The 25,782-nt window shown below is 41.0% G+C and overlaps 2 protein-coding genes across 2 annotated transcripts in view; both read right to left on the reverse strand.

The window, feature by feature from the left end:
• LOC109993383 (glucosidase 2 subunit beta) overlaps positions 1-19,889 on the reverse strand; it is a 130,093-nt gene extending 110,204 nt beyond the window's left edge. Inside the window, exons 1-6 of the mRNA XM_020646332.3 lie at positions 19,694-19,889; positions 19,178-19,294; positions 17,006-17,101; positions 14,612-14,669; positions 13,522-13,639; positions 8,017-8,146 (exon numbers count right to left, since the gene is read on the reverse strand). Coding sequence (XP_020501988.2) covers positions 8,017-8,146; positions 13,522-13,639; positions 14,612-14,669; positions 17,006-17,101; positions 19,178-19,294; positions 19,694-19,775 — 601 coding nt within the window. The 5' untranslated portion in view covers positions 19,776-19,889. The remainder of the gene's footprint in view (positions 1-8,016; positions 8,147-13,521; positions 13,640-14,611; positions 14,670-17,005; positions 17,102-19,177; positions 19,295-19,693) is intronic.
• Positions 19,890-21,274: 1,385 nt separating this feature from the next.
• On the reverse strand, positions 21,275-23,088 carry LOC109993398 (doublesex- and mab-3-related transcription factor A1). Its single transcript, XM_020646353.2, has 2 exons — positions 22,508-23,088; positions 21,275-22,256 (listed from the first exon to the last, which is right to left on the reverse strand). Exons 1-2 carry the CDS (start codon positions 22,971-22,973, stop codon positions 21,508-21,510), a joined length of 1,215 nt encoding a protein of 404 aa, XP_020502009.2. The 5' UTR covers positions 22,974-23,088; the 3' UTR covers positions 21,275-21,507.
• Positions 23,089-25,782: the final 2,694 nt, after the last annotated feature.

Below are 25,782 nucleotides of genomic sequence, written 5' to 3' on the forward strand. Positions count from 1 at the left end.
TTTTTTTTTGCTAGTGTACAGTAGCATGCCTGGTGAAAAAAAACTCACAGATCCCAAGTGCAGCCTTTCCAAAATGAGTCTTAAATCCTTATTTATAAAAGCATGCTGTTTTTTTAGATTTAACTTTAATAGGGAGCAATAAATGAACACGATCAGAGGCGGCAAATGTTTATGGAGGAGCCAGAATCCTCGCCCCTGTTGCTGCCTCTGTTCAACCAAGGGGAAAAAAAAAAACGCAATTTGCTAATATTCCTCTGCTCTACACACAGCATCTGTCATATTAGTGGCCTATTCTTCTGTTTGAACTGAGCTCTATTCCCAGCCTAGTGCTTGACATTCTCAACCCATCCTCGAGTCGTTCGGTCCTGCAAAAAAAAAAAAAAAAGAAAGAAAAAAAGAAACGAGAAGCGCACAGCAGAGGAAGAGAAATGGTTTCATCCCTCCCCTCTACTGCAGAGCTGTAGCCATGAAAAACAACCATAAGGAGAATGGATGGAGGAGAGGAGAGGAGAGGAGAGGAATAAAAAGATGGAGCGGGGAGGGGGGGGGGGGGGGTGGTTGATGTGGTAAAAGGTAAGAGGAAGAGTGGGAAAGAATGTGGAAAATAAGTGAAAAAAGAGAGGAGGTTTGGAGACAGTGGCTCTTTAGGCCGATGGCACATATAGGGGGCTATGTTTACTAATGGACACCATCACTCATCCGCCCATGTTGCCCTGGCGATAGCGCGGCACACTCGTAAAATAAGCGAGGCACAAAGAGAACAGAGAAAATGGAACATATCAGCAGGAGACTGCAGATCCACGGAGCACGTTATCCATACAGAGCTTTTCTTTTTCTTTTTTGTCGTTGTTATTGTAGGCGCTGCACTCACAGGCAAACAAAACACACATTCTGCGTTCTTTTCTAGACACTCTCAAGCAATATTTCCTGGAAGGAAATTACCCCTTTCTGAGGAGGAAAATGCTTTCAGATGAAACATTTCAAAAGGCTGCAGGTGTCGCATTGAACTTTTACTTCACAGAGCAGAGGAGAAAATGTAAATCTCAATATTGGATCTGCAAATAAGCGTTTTAACCCTGAAGGGTGCAGCAGATGGTGTGGATTTACAGCATGCACAATGATTCAGCTTCTGCGTCAACATTGCAGCACAATAAAAACATTCAAGTGTACAGAAATAATGATTTAGATTCATCCGGGTCGACCTTGCAATGCCTGATTCTTACCTATCTTTACACGGTTCCTACATTGTTATTCTCTATTCGCTGTTAATACTGGAAGTGGTTTTAATAACACACGTGTTTGATATTACACTCACGTTATCATTTTCAGGTTTTTTTTGCTGTCGCTTTTCTCATCTTTCTGCTCTGAACAGTTTCTTGAAATAAAGAAAGAACTCAATGAACTCAGCTTTCTCAGATAAAGGGTCATCTCCTACATTCCAGGACTTAACGTTAACACCACAGATGCACCGATACATCGGTATCGGCCGATATCAGCCCTGTTGACAAGACATCAGAAAATAATGTGGCGTGAAACAATGTCAGCAGCTGATGTTTCTTTGATGAGCCAAATCAATTTAATGCTGACATCTATTACATCTAACTATTAATTCAGAGAGGAGGGTTTTGATTGGACAGATGAAGTCAACACTTGAAAAAACTCTCACTTGTCTTTATTGTCAAACGGGAGAGAAAGCGGTTTGAGGGAGTCTTGCACCAGAAGACAAACATCGGTATTAGAATCGTCAATTGGCTTAGTTGTTATCTCAAAATATCCGTATCGGGCCTGATTTTCCCAATCGGTGCATCTCTAAGTATCACACATAAACTTAAACTTTAGAATTGATGATAGCAGGGAAAAATTATAGAGAAAAAACTGACAGCTCCGGTGAGTTTTCAGCTGGTTATGGAATGGACTGAAATTGATAGTGATGCCTCTTCATGAGCTACAAAAGCACACAAGATGATCAGAAACAAAACAGATTTCCATCATTGACTGATGGATGGATTAGGACTTTAGTGTCTGAAATGTGTCCTTCTTCACAGCATTTCCATTTCCAACATAAAAATCAAAGACAAGATACAAAGATACAAACATTTGTGCCGACATTCAAACACCAAACTAATATTCAGAGGCCTGCAACTCTATAAAGTTATCTTGAAGCTGCTGCTGCTGCGCGGGGTAAGTGGGAGACAGAGTGAGACACAGCCTTTGTTTACATTTCCACAGTGGCTGATATGATTGACTAGTTATCATCAGAAAAACTTCTTTCCACATGTACAGGACAATATGGACAACGAGATAAGCAGCACTCACAGCAGCTTTAATGATTGGATAGAGGGGGGCCATGGTGGTGTATGGAGCCAGAACCTCAACATCCCTTTTTCAACTTTGTTTCCAAGTTCTGCTTTCTAATAAGAGCATAAAATACAACAATAAATAAAAGAATGAATAAAAGATAGGCTATGAAAAATACTAGAACGATGGACGGCCTTCTTTTCAAGAGGCGTCGCAAGTATCTTTAAATGAAATATCCATTTCTTCAACAACACAAAGTCAAAATACTAAAGGACAAAGTGCGCTTCCTTCTTTGTATCCTATTAAAATAATACATTATACATTCGAGTAACTGAAGGGTCTCACTTTATTTACTCGAGTATTAGGAACACTGAATGTTTCACCCTGGATCTGTTGTTTTATAGCAGTGGTTCTCCACTGGTGGGTTGCGACCCAAAAGTGGGTCACAGAGCCGTTTTCAGGGGGTCGCGACTCGAGGTCTATGAAGCTCATTTTTTAACAAGCTTGTTCCATTCAGTTTCTTTGTCCTATCAAGCTTTGTACCGTCTGAGGTCCAAACCGCACAATTCTTCTTCAAATAAATGTGATTGACTGAAAAATAAAATACATTTGGGTTGGGATTTTTCATGAAAGAGTAGTCGGTGGGTCCAGTTGATGTAATGTTGATCCACTGGTTTATAGGAGACTTCAGGGGGAATTCAACTGAATTACTCAGGAAGGGAGGGAGGGCGAAGACAAATATTGAAATGTCGTAATTCAAACAAAGGCTAAACAAACGGTTTCATCACTGAGATCGTTTTGAGGGGCTTAAATTGTTCATCGGATGAAAAATGTGATATTTATAAAGGTGTGAACAAACACAAGGATAACAGGTGTTAGACGAGCTCTCCCCCAGTGCCAATAGAAACAAATATCTCAAGGTGCCTTATATCAGAGCTGAAGGATAACATCATTCTACAAGCTCCCCTCGTGTAACTTTACATATTTGAATCTGAAAACAATATTTGAAACATCAAAACAACATGAATGCCGTTAAGGAGCGGGTGAGCATTCACAGGTAGGTGATAAGATTTCATAGCAAGATGACTTTGAAGATCCCTCGTGTGTTTCAGGTGTAGACGGGGTCCTTGCATCATTTTGGCCTCATTTTTGTTGACCTGCCTTTTTAGTGAAATAGCTTCACGCCTCTAAGCTTCGTTATTAATATGGTCAAAAAAACATAATCAGTTCCCTTTCAAAAGAGAACAACAACCCCTTCTTAGGCTTTGGTACATCGGGGGAGCAGATTAGCTTTTGTTATTCTAAGAGCTTTAGTGCCACGTCTTATTAAATCCCATTCATTTAGTTCCTTAGTTATGCTGAATATCTTTATGGTCAGTCGATCTCTGAATAAACTGGTGCTATTTTCTGTGTTGTTTACTGACCCTAAAGATTCATTACAGGATGGGGAAACCTGCAGTGATTCCTCCACTGTAGAAAAACAGGAACGTGACTGAGAACGTCTCATCCTTCTGCAAGAAAACTGAATCAGACACTGAAACAGGAAATTCAGATGCAAAAAAACAGTGAAGGAAGTGATGTTGATTAGGAGGTTCTTTCAGGGAGATATTGCATCATATCCCAGTTCAAATGGACAGTGTGTCTCAAACACTTTGTGAAGGTTACTTCAGCGTAAGCCGACCGATATGGATATTTGGGGCCGATACCGATATCATTATTGGGGAAACAAATAACCTGATACTGATACATTGCCCGATATCTTTCTTATGTCTATGTTTGATATCTAGAGATAGATAGATATACACATTTATTGTGTTGATCCCTCAAATGCGGTTATCAAAGAAGATCAACAGTATGACAAAGACAAGATGGTCACTCAACTGGAGAGTAACTGCACATGTACGTGCATCACCGCTTTACACTCTGGATCTTGACAGCCAGAAAGAGAACTGCAAGTGTTAAACAATGTTAATAATCTGGTCAAATCGGCCAATATCTGTAATAAAATTAGCCGATAACCGATAGTAACTGGATATGTAATATCGGCCGACATTATCGGCTGGCCGATGAATGGGTCGGGCTCTACTTTAGAGAACAAGAAAACTAAAATTAAACATCTTCAGGGGTAAATCAAAGCCGGTCTGACTGCTGAGGCAACCTGATATCTCAGCACTCTTAAATTATGCCATGTGGTGTCTCGCTGCACTCGTGTACCTTTGGAGAACACGAGTAGTAGAGAGACGGTCCGCTGCAGAAATCAGGTCAACCACTAGATTAATGATGAACTTGAGGAAATCCCCTCAAACTCCGGGTGAACCCAGAGCCTGTGTAGCTTTGCATATTTGGGCGCACCATTAAAGAGATATAAATGCAGTTTGTCTTTACATGAGGGGGGGGGGGGGGGGATCGTATCAAATAAACATCATCAGAGGAGGAAGAGACCTCCATGTGAACCCAAAGCTTATTCAGGTTGGCAATCAGAGTTTTTCTTTTTTTTAGCAAGCACACATGTTCAGTGTCCTTTCTGACTGGCTGGGAAAAGCAAAGTCTTTGTTATTCAATGAGAATTTACACAGAACTGTATAAAGTGTGAGCAGACTTAATATACCAAGCTAGTTAAAATGACACCATACGATGCTATATCATGTAATAGCATACCAAGTAATCTACTTTATTGTCCCCTTGAGGACATTTGTCTTGGACTCAATGCTACACAAAAAAAAAAAGCACAACGCTAAATGAAATGCTACGGCTCGTACTGTAAAACAATATACAATATCTTCAAGTCCTGCAAAACTGCAATGTTCCAATAACCTGTCCCTTAAAAACTTCTCAATAACTGTGTGTGAAGCCCCGGAGATATGTTGGAGCGACAGCAGCACTGAAGGGAAAACATAGTTCAGTTGTACTTTGCAGGCTCAGCTGTATGTTCTTCTGGCTTTTCATTTATATTCGGAGACATGCCATTGACAGGTCATAAAGGGAACGACAAGACAGTCTTTGTTGTGATGTTCTGGTATTTAATTGAGATAACACACAGATTGTCCCTGTGGGCCCCCTGTAGTCTGAGGATCAAGTGTTTTAGAGACTGAACAAACAATGAACATGGAGAATGTACATGTAAGAGATTTAAAAAAAAAAGAAAATCTATGGGAAGTAATATTTTTTTTATTTCTACCTTTATTAATAGTTTGACAAATCATGATCTTAAGTTAGGTGATGAATTAGGTTGGAATTGCATGTAAAAAAAAAAATAATAATCATGGCCCTCTTCTTAAAGCAGCTATGAGGAGCTTTCATGTTGTGTTGATGTTGCCGCCCCTAGTGGGGGAAAAGATTTTGCTGATTTTTGTCCAGTATATATTTAAGAGTGTTTCATGAAGAAAAAAGTCCTGCTTCATTTCAACTGTCTAAAAAAAACAGCTTACTGTGGAGTTTATGTCAGGGAGCATGTAAACAAATACTCTTTGGGTTTTGAACCAATTCATCCGGACCCGACCTGGTGGTGGCTGTGACAGGCATTAAAAAATAACTTCGACAAAACGTCATCGTCTGAAAAGGCAGTCTACTACCTGACTGTCTGTTCTGCTTTTCTGGGTCATACAGAGCCATCCTTATTTAATTGAGTCTATCTCTTTTAACAGGTCATAAAGTCTGCTCGGTTTAATTAAGTTTAATGAGATTTTAGGAGCTTTGAAAATTAAGAATCCTTGTTTAAGGCGTGCAGTTTAATTTAAAGAGAGAGTCAGTAGCTTTTTCCTTAAAAGTGCAATATAGACTTATACAGAAGAAATGCCACTCAATCATCACGTATGGGCCTCCATACATGAGTGGTGGAGAGCGGTCCTCTGCCTGTAATTTGAAGTTTTTATTTCTGTGTACACTGGACTTTTTTTGGGTGCGTTCCCCCCCAGCCAATGACAGCGCAAAGGTGAGTTTGGGATTAGATAGTATTCAACAACTGGACAAACAGGGGAATGAGACGGACATGGTTCTAGCTGCGAAGAAGAGGAAATATAATCTCATAGTGAGGCGAAACACCACGCGGATAAAGCTTGATCTAAAAAAAATAATAATTTTTTGGACGCAGAGTTGGCCTGCTTTCTGTTTGACAGGCGGGTGCCAAACACTGGTGGTTAGCTTGCGCTAGCGTGCGGTAGCTTGCAGTGTAGGTACAAGCAATAAACGTACACACTAGTTCCCGCGATGGCCGTGCGCTTTTAAGGGCGATGAGCTCAGGAGGACGGGGGCACGGTTGGAATGTCGTGTTTACAACTACATCTACTGGACAGTAAGGAGGACATCTTGTTGTTGTTTCAGATATACTGTGACAGTGAGAGTAATAAAAAACCAAAACACTTCCCACACTTAAATCCAGCACATTCTACATTTTGATGAGAACTCTGTAAATAGAGTTTAGAAGGAGCAATATCTCTAAAAGCTAGCTCAGGGCCATGCCAGGCTGCATTAAAGATTCAATCAAATATTCAGTTTAACTCTCAGGAAATGACTCCCTTAATGATTACTCTTCACCCTTACAATCTCTTTTTTCCTGTTTGCTTTTTTTTTTTTTTTTTTTAGCTCTTTAAATGGAACCAAATTAAACTAGCCACCTCCAATATTAACAAAAAGGCCTATCAGCACATCCTTAGCAACCTAAATTAAGATAGTAATCAGCATGTGTAATAGTTTACTGACAGGCCTCTGAAACTTTCATTCAGTTCCAACACACAAGAGCAACCACACACACACACACACACACAAACTGTCATTAGAAGTGCATAACAAAAGCCTGGATGGATTGCCAACATGGACAAGACATGCCAACGCAACCACGGAAACGAAAATTGATGGTTGTTACAGCCTGAAGATGAGCAGTAATGGAAGTAAAGGATGACAGCCAAGAGAGCATGGGGGAGGTGTGATGACTAGCAAAGGTCAGCTCGCACGGCGGGAAGCATGATGGATGCATGCTTGGAGGAGCCGCCAAAGTCAAATGACCTTTATTGCAATCAAAACTTTGACTTGAGGGACGGATTGACACAAGACACACAATCAATCGGCGGCATTTCAAAGGGGAATGTAAAGATCATGACGGCAAGGAAGTAGAAATGTGCCCAAAAGGCATTAATTTAAACGAACGTGTTATTTTCGTTGTGTATTTACATTCAGATCAATGATCCATTTTCTTGTCAAAGGCGTGTATTTGTGTTTTTTTCTCTTTTCCTTGTGGCATCAGTGCAAAAGATTGCAGAGAACCTTTCCCACCAGTCCCCACAACTTTTCTGTACATTCTCACACACACGTCTCAACGTCACTTTAAATGCCGAGCCAGCCAGCGCTCTGAGCGATAAGGGAATTTTGCCTGTGAGTCATACAAGAAAACGTCTCTGTGAAGGTTTGAGGGACGTTAAAAGAGGAGTGCTATGGGACTGCAATATGCTGTAGCTCAGCACTCCTCTGCTGGTCCATTTATTTCAGCGGCAAAGGCAGCTGTGTTTAACCCCTTACGGGTGCTTCTGACGTGCTGCCATTTGTCATCTTGAACGCGCAGCCCGCGGTGCGAAGGTCAATTTGCTTTAGTTCAGTGTAAGGTGGAGCTGAAATAAAATGGAAGGCTGCCCTGTGGTGGCTGTAACAATAGCCTAACTATGTAGAGAATTGCTTTGAATGGAGTCAAACCAAATCATAGCAGGTTAAAGGTGACAGGACGCTTACCGCTGTCGCCTGCCTCCAGCGCCTTCAGTGTTTGCTCTTTGAGTCTGTCGGCCTCGTGTTTCCTCCTCCGGTGCTCCTCTAGTTTGATCTGCAGGTCCTCAGCTACCTGCTGGAGGTCTCTGAGCTGAGCCTGCAGAGAGGTGAAGAGAAGACAAACACAAGAAATGTATTGGACCCTTAGGATAATCCAAGGAAACTCAGTTTGGTAATCCCTTGTATTTTCATATAGCGCCATCATGAGGTCAAAACTCACATTCTTCCAACACCCCGAGGGGCAAAACTAATTGCATTCCCATCCGCTTCAGCATTTCACTGTATTCAGTGCTTATAAAGATAATATTAGCATGCAATTAGGTTAAACTAAGATGGCGAAAACACGGTAAGCATTTGACCTGAAGAGCATTAGCGTCGTCACTGTAAACATGTGATCATGCTGTTGGTAGCAATTAGCTCAAAACACTGTAATGAATATAATAGAAACAGTTATAGTTTGTGTGTCAGTATAACTTCTCAGAAAGTAATAATGACACACAACCATACACACTGATGGTTCATTGTCCTTCTTTATATTGTCATACAGTCATTGTGTATGCTACAATCAGGCCAGCCCACACAGAGAAGAATGGGCCCCTGAAAGGCCCAGTGAATGGGCCCTCCCAGGATATGATTTAAATCAACATATGCACCTTCAATCAGTACTGTTAGCACTAGCCTCCTGGCTAACGTTACCTCCCTTTGTGCTCCCCTATCAGCCTTTTAGAGCTGACTGAAGTAAGTTTGTTAACAAGTTCTTATTGGGGTCAAATGCCCGAGGCTGCTCACTCCCCCTTTTCTTCTTCTTTCTTGATTGCTTTCATGCTAACGTTGTGCAGGTCCTGGAATGGCTATGCCCATTCCAACACAACTGGCATGACAGTTAAGTTCACCTGCCCCGCTTACATCGGTAACATTGAACTATTCAGGCTCATATCATTTGAAGAAGAGTTGGGTTTACATTTTGAAACAGGCTTCATTTTGATGAAGCAACAGGAAATAAACGTGTTTTTTTGAGTATTCAGGTGTAAAATAAAATGTGGTCATTGTTGATTAAAATTCAGATGGACAATGTTTTTTGTTTTTTTTGCAAACCTCCATGGGCCATCCCCATTCGACTGGGCCCGATAAACCTCCCCCCCCCCCCCGAATGGTAGTCTTGGCTGCATTTGCACCCTTATGTACAGATTTTTAATCTAATGTTTTTCAAGAGTCCAGAATGCAGACTCAATGGTACCTTTCTGACAATAAAGCCACTGAAATGACAATGAATACAGCTTTTGAAAGAGGAAAACTGACTCATAGCCCCGGAGGCATTTATAGATAGAACCATAATGATATTTAAAAAAAAATAGGATTAAATTTGGCTTATCTTTTTCATTTCTTTATTCATTAATTTATATCCACCCCCTCGACCAACCTGAATGTATTGGTTATGGTTTTTTTTTTCCCAACAGCAGTGGACTATTTAAATCACTTGCGTCAGGAGGTGTTGCTGTCAGACCAAAAAACGACAGCTTTTGACAACCCAGCACAACCTATCATCACTCCCTGTAATGGACCAATTAATATGAAAGCAGCAGACATGCCTTGTGTTTGTGTGTGTGTGTGTGTGTGTGTGTGTGTGCGTGCGTGTCAATACAGCCTCATCTCTCCTCAGAGACTCTCATAAAGCAGTGATGGATTCTGCTCGCTGTGGACAGGGATGACTAACTTTCTAGGACACGTTGCTTGCTTAGCCACCTTCAGTTTGCCGCAGTGATTTATGGACTCCATTTTAAGAGTACCAGAAGGTATTTACTTGGGAATAACACCCAGAACATGTTAAAGGATTTAGGTTTGTAACAAGGAACCAAAAAGCTAAAGCATTACAGTCGATGTTGTTTCTCATGAACTGCATACAAAGATCAGAAAATGTTATGGTTAGACTATTTGTATTAAATATCCAGATGTGCTAACGTAGCACAGAGTGTTATCTCAAAGCCTTCTTTACTTGTATGTTTACTTACTCATACAGACAAATACTCTGAAATCTGGAAGGAATACAAACAAAACTCAAGGGTAAAAAGACGATTAGCTAACACTCCTCCTTTTAAAAGTACAGTCAAAGTGGGACAATGAACCAACAATGACAAAACTCCTGAAGGAGGATTTTATTGAATACCAATTTGTATTCCATTAACAGCCACATGCTTATTTCCGTTCTATCTACAGCCAACAGTGCTGACTAGCTTTCATTGCATAAAGGCTTTTTTTTTTAATTTGATTTAAGCATCCTGTTTCTTTGACAGCACATTCTTCTATAACCCCTGTACCTCACAGGGAGTTCACTTTTCAGTCATTGTGTTAGGTTTCCGAGACGAGGCCCCCGAGGTAACCCTGCCGTATCAAAAAAGGCACGCTGAGAGGATGTGCGGCGCAGCTAAGGGGGTGGGGGTGGGGGGGGCCGCGCCGGGTGACGCTTCAGCCTCGATCTGCCAATCAGCTGCCACAGGAAAAGAAGATAAAGGGGAAAAAAGAAGAAGACAAAAGAAGAGAAAAGAAGAAAAGGAAGGTGCATCCTCAGAGACCATCGGCTGGCATATCAGGCGTGTGCGAGCGTGTGTGTGCGACAAAAAGTGGCCTTCAATCAAAAATGTCTCACATAAGCGGCATCTTTAACTGTATTCCATTACAGGCATCTTGAAATGCCTTTCCTTCTAAAATGGTGTTTTAAAGTGCTTCCACATACTCCGCAGTGAAGCAAATTCTTCCAATGCCATGCTTAAAGTAGACACTCAAGAATCCTGATACCTCGAATGATACTAACTGCACATTAAACACATGCACTAAGAACCCTCTATATGTGTGCAACATGCTGCACTGGACCAATCAGAAAGTGTAGCGAGGGCAGCCTGTGTTTCCTAAATGGAGATAATGAGACTACTGAAGCAGTAAATATAACTCGCAAACATCGGAAAGAGATCCTCAGCCACCAATTTCACCAATTCAATTTGCACCAAACTCCAGGGCTGCAGCTTCTAATTTGGTCTCGCACTTGTTGAACTAAACGTGCAAATGGAGAGCAGGGGAGAAAGTGTGAAGTGGTTGCTGCTTATTTTGGAGCTTTTGAAAAGGAGCATGCTGACTTGAAATGGCTTAAAAACACAACATTTAACTCAGCCATTTTCTCCTTACTGTTTCAGATCAACTGAAGTTAAAAGAGAGAAAAATGCTAATGTGTAGCATGATGACAGGAAACTGGAACTTTTCTAATAAGAGACTTGACAATATAATCATAATTCACTGTTTTATGGGCATAAAGTCACCAATTAAAACACTGACAGAACGGAGTTAGTACATTTCAAAATGATTCTTCTGCACGACTTGGAGCTATAGAATAGTGAATGACTCATGTTGATGTGTCATAAACCACCTTCACAGCAGGCAGTGTCTGATGATGGAAACGCCTTTAGCAACAGATGCCAGGAACATGTATTGTCAAAACAATATCACAGAGCACAAGCTGCTCATTTAGAGCGATTCTCGCCGCACAACACATGTAAAAGCAAATTAACCTCCGTGTCCCCCGTCAATCAAAGTGTGCGAGCAGGCGAGCCAGGTGACAACACTGCGGCGACTAAGTGGCAGGGCACCGAGCCAGGGTGAAAAGTTAATTAAATGTATTGAGAATAACGGAAACAATGGCGTTACACTAGAGGGTAAAAAGGTAAACATTTTTTTTTTTTTTTTTTTAGATATGATAATTTGAGAGGCGTTCTGGCATCATTTGAAAGCTGATTGGCCAAATCAAAACATAGGACGGGGTTAAGAAAATTGCAAACGAACATTCTAGAAATACTTCACTTTAATGCAAAGTCTCCCTCAGCATAGCAAAGCAAACACTTTGTATCAGATCAGCGGATTAAAGGCTGTTAAGAATATTAATTGTACCCTGTACAAAGGACCAAAGTACTGTACACTCCACCATTTCTTAAGCAGTTACTTGACAAATACTGTACGTTACACATACGGGATGTTTTGTTTTGTTATGTAGAAACCCTCTTAACTAACATGAATGGTTGACGAAAAAATATGAGATGTAAATGTATGTACATAAATCCTGTCAAACTTTATCATGCATCTGCCAATATTCCAGACGTCTGCACTAAATGTTTCAACAAGAAAGGCGCTCTTCTCCACTGACTACTGAAATGTCCAAAGACTCAACATTTCTGGAAGTAATTGCATGCTGGGAATATATCCTGAGGACTTTATACATGTATGTTTTTCGTCTCAAACTGTTGAATTGTTACTGTACAGGTTAGAGAGCATAACTTAAGGGCTGTTTTCAAAACCTCCTAGAACATATTAATATTCAACAAAGGATGCAGTATGTAATGCATACTATGTTGGATAGTTCATTCAACAGTAGTATGTAGTATGACTGCCACTCTATGGTTATAAGCATGCAGTATGCCAGGCTCTCGGCTAAGCTGGTTTTGTGGTCTTGGAACGCGGAAGTTAACAACAACCCAGCTGACGGAAAATCTCACTGCAGTGTAGCGTCCAGTCTGAAAGAAAGCTGACAAGTGATTCATTTAGACTTAATTGATTCTTACAATCAAAACAGATAATTAGTGGTATTCTATTGTGGTTTGATCTGATTGTGATTATTTCCTCTGTTACAATAGATGTTGTCATTTCTTCGTCTTCTGTTGGTTTTTATAGCGGTTGGCGTCCATAAGCGTTGTATTACTGCTACCTGCTGGACGTTCGTCATTTCAATCTCTGACCTGGCGCTTTGAGTTGTGCGAAACATGTATATTGTACATTTTTACTGAATCAGTACGACATCAGCGTGTGTTTGGCATACTGCAATTATTGCATTTGTTCGCATACTGCATTTTGGCCAAATCAGTGCGAACTACTATTACAGTCTGCAGTTTTGAAAACAGACAGTGTAACACAATGTTCCTCTGCTAAATAAATCATGTCCAGGGGGCTGCAGCCTGAGATAAAGTTAGCTAGTGTTAGCTTGTTTATTCTTTGTCTGGAACCATTCAGTGTCCTTTGGTTTGTTTTTTTAAGAGTGAGTTATTATCTTCCAATGTCTCAAAACAAACTGTACTTCATCTGCAATAAAGAAACTTCAGACTAACTGGCTGTAGTTGCTGTTTTTGCTGAATGCTAGGCTGTTAGATAGACAAAAAAAAAAGGTATCCTATTCCTCTAATTAAATTGTTTTATGGCCCAGTTCTAACAAAGGGCCCCAAAGACTTTAAATAAACCCCTTAATGAACTGAGTGTATGTTTTGCTCAGGTGAAAGTAATCCAAAGTCTGAAAAGCAGTAAAAAAAAAAAAAAAAACAAGAAGTGTTCTTTTCTCACAACAGGAACAAGATAAAGCTTTCGAGGTAAAACCCTGATGCCTCTCTCCTGTTCCTGCTGCACGCCACAGTGCAGTCGTTACCCGGGCAGAATACCGTGTACCTGTTTCTCCCTCCAGAGCAGCACTCCCTCCTCAATCAGCTGCTGCTTGAGCTGCAAACCCTCATCCAAGGTCCTCATCTGGCCCTCCACGTACGCTCTCTCTTGCTGTCCCAGATTCCTGCAGGAGAGCGAGAGCACAGGATGCATGGACCCGTCATTACAAGAGAAAAAAAACATCGACCACCCCTGCCACGGCCGCTCAGATGGTGCAATCCAATTTTTTAAGGGCCCACAATGCAGCAGGAATCCAAATGGGAGAAATAGAAGAGTAAATAAGACGGGGGCTGATGCTCTGCGGCTGCACTAAATTGTTTTTGAAGTCTGGCAAACTCAATATGAGTGTGGACCTTGTGAAAACATAATGACATATACTCTGCTTGTAGTGGGTTTTGTGCTGAAATGCACTGAATGAAATAAAAGAGAACTGTCGACAAAAGAAAAGGGTTACTGTAAAATAAGTCACATTTACACAGCGGGCTGCGTTTCAACATCGTCGTATGGACAATCTCAGAGAAGATAATAAATATGATCTGGCAGGAGCTCGGGGTTCGTATAAACATTTCTATTCCACAGACCGAGCGTCTATGCAAAATGTAATTGACTTCCTGTAGAATCTAAACCATCAGCATGAAAACATCTTTAAATAAGTGGGACAATCTAAGGTATGAATTGAAGATGTAATGAAGTGGTGAGTCAGTTCTATCTCTGTCAGGATGAACTCTTCAATACGATCCTGAAATGCATATGCATTACAAGAACTGGTCTGAACTGCATCAAGTTTTGAATCATAGTGACACCATGCCCCCTGGTGGCTCAGAGAATGACTCACTGTCACATGAATGGAGCAAGTTTACACTTTATCACACAGATAGAATATAAAAATTAAAAAAAAGAACCCTATGTTAAAGAAAACGTTTATTTAACACGTGCATTGTTTGCCCAAAATGTTCTCTTTGATAGATTTTCTAAATTGATTGGTACTCGTATATTTAATTCTTTATCCGTGTGTGGGCCTCCAACAACACATTTGGAGACAAAATCTGCATGTGTTATTTGATAAATATTGAATCTCAGTTTGGATTCAACTGACCAGCAAGTGTTCTGGCAGCGAGCGTGGCTGTTGTATTCATCTGAAGCATCGCAGCAATCTGGCACCAGATCCGGGAGGAACCGATCCAATGCACATACAAAACAGAGCAGAGGAAGATAATCAGCAGGAAGAGGTGAGCAATATGTTGTTCATGAACCGTGTCATTTATAAATGGTTAGAGGAAAGAGAGAAACACAGGTTGAAGTATATTAAATAATAATGATTAAAAGAAACACATTTTGAGCAACATTGAAGTACCTCTTGTTAGATGTATCAGTGACTTGTGCTTCCTAAAAGTAAAGCTTTGAGATTCTATTACTGTCAAATCAGACCTATTTAGTATTTTGTACCAGGCTGTAAACATGTTCATTTCTGCTGTAAAAACTGCTTTTTTGAACGTTGTGTGTATGTGACTCCCGGGCTCCGGCCAGCCTCAAGCGGACCCTCGATGACCTGCAGGATTTGGCCCTTCCGCGTTAGCTTAATTTTTCCAACACCGGAGGTTGCCCACGTTATCAGTACATGTGCAAGCTAGGCTAACTGGATGCTACCTGTAGGCCTCTATTCTAAAACTCTAATCTTGATCTGAGCATCAACTCTTAGACTGTATTAGTTAAAGTTCCTTCTTTCCAAAGTGTCCAAAAGTAAAGTAAATGTAGAAATTCAAATCAAACCGTCGTTCTTTCTAATGACCAGCAGAGGGCGACTTCACTGGTCGAATAAAACCTGTAGACTGTGAAAAACATGGACGTAGTCTCAGTGATGCCACCTATTGGTTTTTGAAGGCTTTTTCTAATGATGGCGGTCACTGCTTTATCAACCTAGCTTTGGTCACACTAGCAACAGACCTTTAGCCCCGTGGTGAACAGCTACAACACGTCCCAACTGTCAAGTAAGATCGACCAAGGCTCAAATCATGCAAAAATATATTCATATGATCCAAACGGATGAGTTATTAAAAATGCACCCCCAGTATATTGTGTACCAATAAAGACATGAGCTATTCATTTTGGAAACAGGCTGTTAAAATGTTCATTTCTGCAGTCAAAACAGATTACCAGCCCCAAGTGGACATTCTAGGAACTGCAATGTGTTTGCTCTTCCTCTTCGTAGCATTGATATAAATGACCCCAGTTCTAAAAAGTTATGATTTATTCCTTCAGTTTTTCCTCATGAGTAAACAGCTTCAGTCCTGGATATTCTCTTGGTTGCACTTATTGGTGATCTGATTTCTTTAAAAATGAAAGGCAGATTTTTGTAGGTACATGATGTCCCTCCTTCTATTTCTTTGGTTTTGAGGGTCTCTCCAGATCATCCACTTACAGGATCAGCTGCAAGGTGTTCTATAAGAGCTCGGATCTGACTTCAGCTCAGATGATTCACCGAAGAGAGAAGGCACAGTGGGATACTTCTCTATTATCCAGAACCCTAATGGTAGCCACTGGGAGAGCCTAGGATTGGCCAATAAAATCTCTCAGCCACCAGAAGAAGAGGAAAACGCGAGGATGTGTTAGCTTCTAAAGTGGCTCCATTCGAGGCAGGAAAGGTGTGGGAAGACAGGTGGGAGTGAAATAAAAGCGAGAGGACAGGAAGAAGGATGCTTTGAGGAATATTCCACCACTGCTCCTCTTTCATTCTTCATGCCTTCATTTTTGTGTTACCAGCGATGGTTACATGCCGTCTAACGCTGCTGAAAGCGCCGGTGACGGAGCGTAGATGTCGACAACAGAACATATTGATTTTTTTCACAAAGTGCAGAGCCAGCAGAGAACAAAAGTGGACAAGAAAGACGGGCTGAAAAACTATCTGATTAGGCAAAGACTGTGGCAGATTTTTCATGAGAAAGAATAGAGAGCAGCCTTGGGAAGAGGACAGGATGTTTTTTTCAAGAAGACTGTGTGCGGAGAGTTCACATTGGCATGTGTGCGTTACAGAGCCATGTTTTTGTTTGCTGTGTCTACTTCATCTGTTTGTTTGTACTTCTTAAGGAGTGACAGTTTGTACACCAACACGTCAGCTTCTTGGAATAATGTGAAATATGAATTCTGCTCCATGTTTGCAAAGCACACAAAGGAGCAGAAGTGAACAGACAACTTTGAACCTGATACGAAAAAAGGAACTTCTTTTTCATTAACAATTCAACTCATCAAGAATGTCATACGTCGCTGGATGTTCGAGTACGCTAATCATCGAACCTTCCCACCTGCTTTTTCAAACACATAAAGGTAGAGGTTCCCTTTCTTCGAGGATAAAAGGGCTGCTGTCCTTGGAAGCAGAAAACATTGCTGATCCGTTGCCTCACTTCTGAAGATTGTGTAGAGTGTATTACAGTCACCTCTCAGTCTACAGAGAGCATTTTCCCCATTCAGTATAATGAAGTATGAAAAGCCTTACCACAGATGCCGTCATTGACTCGTGATGATGGGATGTAGTGTGGGCGGAAACCCAGGTTGGTGCAGTAGAATCGACCACGAGGACACGCTGAGGTGCCTACAGGGGGGACAGGAGCAGAGGTCAGCACTGTCTGATGAACAGAGGAGACTTTAACACATGATGATGATGATGATGGAGCTATGTTTCGTAACTATTTTTAAAAGTCTTGCTTAAGGGTGCTTTAAACCCGTTAGTGGTAGCAGTCTGAAGCTGTAAAGAGTTTGTGCAACAACATTCAGCAATTAGGTGTTCTAGCTTTCCTGCATTAAACGGATACGACACAACAGATACATAGCGGCTACTGGCCTCGGTGCATGCCACATTATTTATTGAAGCGGCCAGCGTTTGTCAACAGGGCTGAATCAGCTGATAGTGTTGTTCAACCGATACGATACCTCTGTACATTCCTAAAAGTAGCTGCTGATTTTCCTCAACTTTTCACCTTGTCTCAACGTGTATTAAAGTATGTTATCAACGATCACATTTTAAGACTTTTTGGCTTTAGTTTTGTCTGTGTTTTGTTTATTCCACATGTCAGTGTACAACATTCCTGATTGTATGGGATCAGGTTGTGTCCTCGGTCTATGACATTCGTCGTGTTTGTGTTTTGACCCGCTGCTGTTAAATCCAATTTCCCTTTAAGGGACATTAAAGGTCTGAACTGATTCTATAAGGTTAGATTACCTGGCTGTGAAAACACAATGGAATACTTTTTGACCTTCAAAACAAACAGCCAATCATAAAACTATTTCCACATCATTATTTTAGGATTTTTACAGCTGTCAACATGTTGTATTTTGACAGAGCTATTACAGCACACAGGCCGGAGATGCCTTTGTTAACAGTTTCCCTGGCAAAGTTTCATAATAAGTAGTACAGGAAACAGTTCAAAGTTAGCAGGAGGAGATTTTTCATGGGAGAATACAACAAAGAGATGTGAAGGAAAGGGAATAACATGAATGGCTATGGTCCGGACATCACCACAAGAACAAAGTTCATCACAGTTGCTTTAAATACGGTTTCATTCCTGAAAAGAAAATTTGAAAACAACTCGCACTGTACAAACCGGAAACTGTATCTATTCTGGCTGCATCAGCTGCTGATGTGTTTGGTTTATGACACTGTCGTCATTTACTCGGGTATTTGAATAATGGGGCAGCAGTAGCTCAGTCTGGAGGGACTTGGGTTGTGAACTGGAGGGTTTCCGTTTTCATGTCCCATCGTGGATCTAGTCTGGAAGTTGGTCTGTTAGCTGGAGAGATGTCAGTTCACTTCCCGTGCACTGAAGATGAGCACTTGAGCAAGGCCCCAAAATGCACAACCGCTCAGGCACTGCTATCACATGCAGCCGAGCACGCTGACATCTCTCCATTAGTGCATCAAATTAAAATAAACACAAAAAAGGTACTTGTGCCCTCCGTAGGAACCTGTTCATGCCTGTGTGTGTAGCATGTGTCAATATATTTCTCCCTTTTCGTTGTAATGAGTAAACAAGTCCATTACAGTGCTGAAACCAATATTACTGACACAGCACAACGATTGACTTTTTTTTTTTCACCCCGACAGTATGAGACAGCAAAACAGCAGCACACACACAGAGTACATACTTTAGATACATTGTGATAGAATATTTCTACCTACACTCATTTTTTTTTTTTTTAAAACACTATCATTTCCTTGGTTTAACACTGAACATACACAAGTACACATGACAGGACCAACAATTCACTTCAACTTCAGCAGCCGTTTGAAATGCCTTTAATTCCAAAAAAACGACATGATTTTATTTTTTTTACATGGTGATGCGAAGCAAGAAAACACTTTCTTTACCTTTTAACCTATCAAGTTGATTTATTATTTACAATCATGATTTAAAAAGAAGAAATTACGACCTGATCATTATAACCCTGTGAGGGAGGGGCCACAAACAAAGGGCCATGATATACAAACAAAAAGCATTGAATTCATACATTTCTTCATATCTTTGTGCGTGCGGTTGTCAAAGAGTCTGAAAAGCCTTCGGGCGGGTCGAGCCAAATAAATACAGAAAACCTGAATTCAGTAATTATTAACAGCTGTTGACTCGCAGCTCGCTGACCACCCACTGGCCTGTGCTTTGCTTAGTTTTTTTACCTGGTTCATCAGAGCCATCTTCACAGTCACAGTAGTCATCGTTCACCTGCTCGAATGGGATTATTTTGGATCCATCAATGCACAGAAAGGATTTCTTCTCCTTGTAGAACCGCTTATCTGTTGCAGGATGAAGACAAAACACACTGATGCATGCTGTTGACCTTGAATTGCAACTAGAAATCCAACCAGAAACAGGGAGCAGAATGACACATAGATGTGCATCCATGCATAAGAGTAAAATCTCAGTGGTTTAGCACATAGTCACTGATGAAGCACTTCAGGGAGTGTAAATAATTATAGGTCTTGTGTTATTGCTGCTACCTTCATTACAGTTTCAATGTATTTACAAACTGCATGCAGTGGTGGCAACCTCATGAGCACGTCCACAATGTCGTCTGTGAATAATGAAGCTCATGAGTTTTTAAAGTCACAGCATGTAACACCATGCAGTGTTGTTCTTAAGTAGCATGACAGCTGCTTAGCCTGGAGCTAGCTCGATAGGTACAGTGAACTTACAGGACGAAGATATTCCTCTTATTTTCCGCGAGTCAACGAAACCACAGCAAAAGACAGCGACGATGAAGACGTGGAGACGCATGACAAGGACCAGTTTTTTGTAACCGTGCGCCTGCCGGACTCACAAAGTCCCGCTCAAAAGCGGTTTCAAACTCATGATTACTGCTGTCCAACATTAAGCTGTCCATGTCCGCACTTCCTGAAACATGCGGTCACGTGACGCCGCGGAGGCAATTTTATTGGCTCGCCACTCGGGCTGCGTGCGGTTCTTTGACCAATCATGAGCGAGAACCGCTTTGCAGAGGCGGAGAAAGAAATACTCTTGTGCGGCTTCTATTTTTAGACTGAGTTACATTTTAAAACTAAACTCTTTTTTTTTAGGTTTTTCAATTTTAAATAGTCTTAACTATGAATTCTTTACAAATGAAGATAATCACTTCTCAAGAAGACTTTTACAAGAAGTTCAATCCGACCAGTTTTAACTGAATACATGCTGGAAATTACACTTTGCCTCAGGTGTTTTGAATACTGTTAATTAACTTTGTGACAGACTGTCTTTGCTTTTTTTAAATACTTGGTACAAAGTCCTACATGCCACAAATGAGACTAAAAACAGACATTGAATTCCCCAAAAGCATGATTGATTAAAACATACAGATAAATGGTATGGTGTGTGTGTGTTACCTGTAGGTATGTGGCGTATGGCCTACTTGTGCGTAACAAGAGTGGAGTGTTTATTGTGAAAAGTCCAATTATAGACAGGTAGGTTCTGGAGCTAGGGAGCCAAAAACATCAATTTTAGAAAATATCATGTTGTTGCTTATTAGGCCTACTCTGTACTAATGCTGCATGCATGCAACGTTGTTATTGTTATAAACTTGTTGGAGAACTGAAGGAGGCCTTAGTTAACACAATGATCTTACTGTGACTTATATATTACACATAAATGCAACACACATTGTGGCGTTTTATACATAAACTTGTTTTTGTTGTTACTTTTAGATTAGTATATCCTGCACTTTAACTTAGGTCAATGCTGTCCATTTATGACTCTGTTTTTGCACATTTATATTTAATCTTTCATATTTAATCTTCCTATTCAAGACTAATTAGAGACTTAGACTTAGACTTTCTTTATTGTCATTCAAACTTGTACTTTACAGTGCAGATAAGAACGAAATTTCGTTGCATTTGGCCCGTTGTAGTGCAGGATAAAAACAGCAGCATGTATTTACATATAAAAATAAAAAGAATAAAAAAAATTTAAAAATTTTTTAAAAAAAATGCTTAGTTAAATCCTAGTTGTATATATTCACATTCTTAGTTTTTATATTTTTAGTACTTACTTACTTTGTATTTAATATTATATGATGTTTAGATTTGCTAACATTGTGTTTTTTACTCATATTGTGTGTTTGGATAACCTGCTGCTGTAACGCCACAATTTCCCAGTTTGGGATCAATAAAGTAATTCTATTCTATTCTATTTTATCACTACAATGTCACCTTACTTGATAGATAGATAGATAGATAGATAGATAGATAGATAGATATGACAAAATCAACGACACAAAACAGGAGCACCATTTGATAGCTTTATTTATCAAATATACACAGTCTTTACAACATGTTAATACACTTAACACAAAAAAATAAAAACACAAAACAGTCGTTACTTTTTCATGAAATTGGGGGAGTGCGGTCATTACAAACGTAAGCTCTGGTTTAAGGCACTTTCAATTGTGAATTAAAGCTAAACTGGAAGGACAATTTATAATAACAATTAAATTATTAATGTCTCTATATCAAGTTTGTCATTTTTCCGTGTTAAGTCGTGCGTAAAGACCTGAACTGCACAGTGACTCTTTGCTCTGAAGGTAAGCAAGGTCTCGGATCATGCCCGGGAAGGAGTAGTCCAAAGGTGGACGCAGTGGAAACATTGGCATCAGTCCGGATGTCATGTACGGTGACATAAAACCTGCCATAGCACCGTTTGGGGAGGAATATGTCATCCGCAGGGGGCTGACGCCCAGGCGAGGCCCGAGCCCGTACAGACTGTCTCCCCCTGCGGACGTTGGTGGCATGTGGAGCGGAGAGAAAGCGGACTTGTTCCCAAGAGCACCGAGCGCTCCAGGAAACCCAGCAGAAGCTCTGGGGGCATCAGAGTCCGTTTTGGGTTCTTTGGAGCTCAGGACCAGTTCAATGGACCTGACAATGTCCCCTTTGCACGTTCTCACCATAGACTCCAGGGTGTCCCGCGTCTGGTTGGGGAATATCCTGGCCATGATGTCAGTGGGATCCCGTTCCAAGCTCGAATAGTCTCTGGGTTTCTCCGACTCACTGCCTGACTCCGGATCCGAGGAGGAAGGTGACCTGTGTGGACTCTGTGATTGATCGAACACCGGGGATGGACTCGCGCTGTTATCAGTTAATGACATGGGGATGTCGCTGTTTGGAGACAGATCCTTTTTGTCGTCTGGAGTTGTGAGACGTGCGGTGTGGGGGGCATAGAGGGGTCGACCCATGAATCCGTTATAAAAGTTGTACTTGCACAGCTTTTCATCTAAAATTCAAAGAAAGAAACAAGAGAAAAACAGGTGGTTAAATTATGTTTACGCATGCGTGTCTGCCCAAAAGCTGTGCGTAAAACTGTCATCTTTAACTAATCATTTGCTATTATAGACGATGTTTTGGTATGTGATTTAATAACACCTCAACTTAATTTCAGTACTTAATACTCAATTGCATTCGTTTTTATATAGGGATGGGTGAGGTGAATATTCTCAGTATCTTCACATTTTCCTTATAACTCACCATCTTTTCTGTTCTCCCCTCCAAAAACATCAAAACCTGCAGAAGTTGGAGCGTTGCTGGTTGCTGCTGGCACCACGGGCCCTACAGTAGACCCCTGAGGGATCCCTGCCTCTGAGCCGGGGTACAACAGCCGGAGCTCCCGGGCCTCGCTCTCCTCCTGCGCCTGCTGCCTCCTCAGCGCCACCTGAGCGGCCATCACGCGTTGCCTCTCCGCTATCAGGGTGCACTTTGCGCACACGCAGTCTCTCCAGCGGCAGAAGCGCTTGTGACCTTTGAGCGCGGACACTACCCCGTGATTCCTGCATCTGGCACACTTCGGGGTGCGCGGGTAACCCCTCTCTAATGCAGGGTTACAAGCCCGGAGGAAGAGGGGAGGCGGGCGCAGGAGGGAAGGGGGGACCTGCAAGCCACCGAGTGGGTTGGCGGTGTGCCCGGGCATGCCGAGCGGTCTGAGCCTGCTGTCCATTCCCACGAAGTCTTGCCGTCAAATTTAGCTATTCAAGTGTAGTCATTCAAGGGATGTGGCCTTCTCTGGGTGTGTTTCCAAACTGACGCTGGCACCCTGAACCCGCGCGCCTTAAGTGTCTCCTCTCCAGGTGGTTTGACATGAAATACAACACCCTCGTCACACCCCTTTCCGCTCCAACCTCTTAATACCCTATCATGTTTATTTGCATCCCGGGTGAATAGTGGGCTAATCTGATGCAATTGAGCCTATGTGCAGTTTCCAGCAACACCAGCCTTCAGTTGAACTTTTTCTGTAATTACTGGATCATTCCATTCAAAATTGTATTTAGGTTTTGGTTGTTCTAAGTTTAACTTGTTTTGCTAACTTTTGTTGTTTAATATGCACCGACAGAAAACAAACCTGCAGATTTAGTTGAAAAAAGGTGTTCTGAAAGAAAAACATGTTGCCTCAGGTCAACCAGATACAATGACCTCCCTACAGAGCGATGAATATTCAGTATTAGGATGTTTCTTAACACAACAATAGCCCTAATGGTCACAAAAGCAACATGTAATTATCTACCTGGTTATTCTGTCAAACAAATTACCCCGACAAAGGACCCATCTGCCAACAAACACCCAGCAAGACTGGCGGATCACACCTTGTCACATGTTTCATCCATTTCTCTGCATTCAAACAGGATCCAGTTACACGCAGCAGATTGCCTTACCCACATTATATGGAAAACAGCTTAATGTTACAAACACAGTGGCAGTCACCAAGGAAACACAGCTAAAACACCGCCACTTGTGTATGCCTTTAATCGTCTGAGATGTCAGGTGAAATAATATTTTAGTAACTTAAATATAAAGTGCGCAGAGACATCTTCTCTTCCGTCTGTACATGTAAGACTGAGACTTCAGTGGCTTCTCTGGGTTCCCTGTAGTTCTGACTCCACTAGACAATCTCTGAATAATGAATGTGGGTTAAAAAGGCAGAGGATGGAAGCGCTAAACCCCCCTTGTGGGTCTTTTTATATGGAGATAATGATTCCCGAAGGACATCTGAGCAATATGTGCAGCAGAACAGGCCAGGGAAATTGCTTACAGTATAATACACAATTATATGATGCAGACAAAGATATTATTAGGCATTAATAGTTTTACTTACTTTAAATGCAGAGTGGTGCAGCAGTTTAAACTTTCTGAAAAAGAAGACCAATGTTACTGAAAACAAGACTTATAAGAGACAGACAAGCTCTTTTTGATTTTAAATCAGTTGTGAAGTCTGTGTTGATATGGCTGATCTCTTTTTGATTGACATCTGTCTGGCTCATCAGCACAACAGCGCCCAAGGTGACAATCAGCTAAATGCAACAATAGGTAGTAAGTTTGAGTCAACAGCGACAGAATCATTACAAGAGAGCATTAATTTTGCCATCTGAAATTGATGCTTACATGGTGGTGAGTTGCATGTTACTTAGCATGTCATAGTCAGCAGCAGATTCATCTTGGAAGGTAAGCTCAGATGCCAATTTTTGTTTCAAAGGCATTCATGCAATGCTAAACAATGGTTCTGTAATGTTTAGCATATTGTTTTTATTGAGATAAACCTCTCCACTCGAACGTCATCCACCATCAAGAAAGATTATCAACTGATCACACCAAAACCCTGCCTTATTCAACACCTACCAATGTCAAAACATTCCTCTCATATGACACCTAAACTAGTAGGAAACAGACAAATAGCTGCTGAGTGACTTTTTCCAGGAATCGGAAATGATTGCATCAAATCAACTTGATAATAGTTTTCCAAGCATGTCCACATCCACTTTAACATCCAGTAATGGTAAAGTTTGTTGAATTTCAAATGACAAAATCTTGAGTTTGGATTTAAACGTATTTCTTTTAAAATTCTAATCTTTATATAAATAGGACCCTGTATTACATAGTGATAAGGCTGTTTCGGATTCTACGACAGGAGCAAACACATAGGGCGTACTGTACAAAAGCCTGAAATGTTGTGTGCAGCAATTTGTTGTAACCAAAGCCTCCAGATAATGATTGTACAGAACACTGCTATTTGCAGAAAGATGGACCACAAGTTATGGGTTTAGGCAGATAGGGGTTGGTACAGATTCACTCCAGCTGTGCAGGACATGGAGATAATCTGAAATGAATCCATCAACAAAGAAAGCAAAAGACAACAAATAAATGCCAGTGATGCAGATGCTACGTGGACGCACATGCAGCTTTTTTTTATCATTTCATCCACTGTGAAGAGGAATTTGAGGTTTGGATTTGTGGCTGGCAAGTTTATCCAAGCACAATAAGCCGCTCGCACCTTTGAGTTTTTAAACAGACCACTTAGGCCCTTTATGTGGACCAGTTACAGCCTTTTCTAACATAGAGCAGCATGCTGTTGAAAACCACATGTAAATACATGTCACAGTACACTGTAAAAGGCTCTGTTTCAGGGTTATTACCAATTACACATAGGTGGAAAATGGGACAAAAATAGATGTTTTAGAAAAGCCTGAATAAATAGGATTATCGATAAGAGCTATAGTGTTATGTTTAATTACTCATTACCTCTCGTGTGTGTCTTGACCATAGTATTACAGTCCAGTAGTTCCACCCTATTAAATGGAAAAAGTTTAACTAGCGTTATCCTTTGTCTGAAAAGTATCTCTCTTAATGGGAATATAGCAATACTGAAGTTTTGACATGTTTGTAGACAAGAAACTGTTCAAGTGCAGTTGGAGTTCACCAATAATTGACCAATGAATAAATACCATATTATGTGTCTTCAGCCTTTGACCCAATGA

Source organism: Labrus bergylta, chromosome 22, assembly GCF_963930695.1.
Source record: "Labrus bergylta chromosome 22, fLabBer1.1, whole genome shotgun sequence".
Taxonomy (NCBI): domain Eukaryota; kingdom Metazoa; phylum Chordata; class Actinopteri; order Labriformes; family Labridae; genus Labrus; species Labrus bergylta.

Coding starts and splice junctions, on each gene's coding strand:
- LOC109993398 (XM_020646353.2), bottom strand. CDS start 22,973: ATGGACAGCAGGCTCAGACCGCTCGGCATGCCCGGGCACACCGCCAAC. Junction 22,257..22,507: donor AGGGGAGAACAGAAAAGATG/GTGAGTTATAAG, acceptor TTTGAATTTTAG/ATGAAAAGCTGTGCAAGTAC.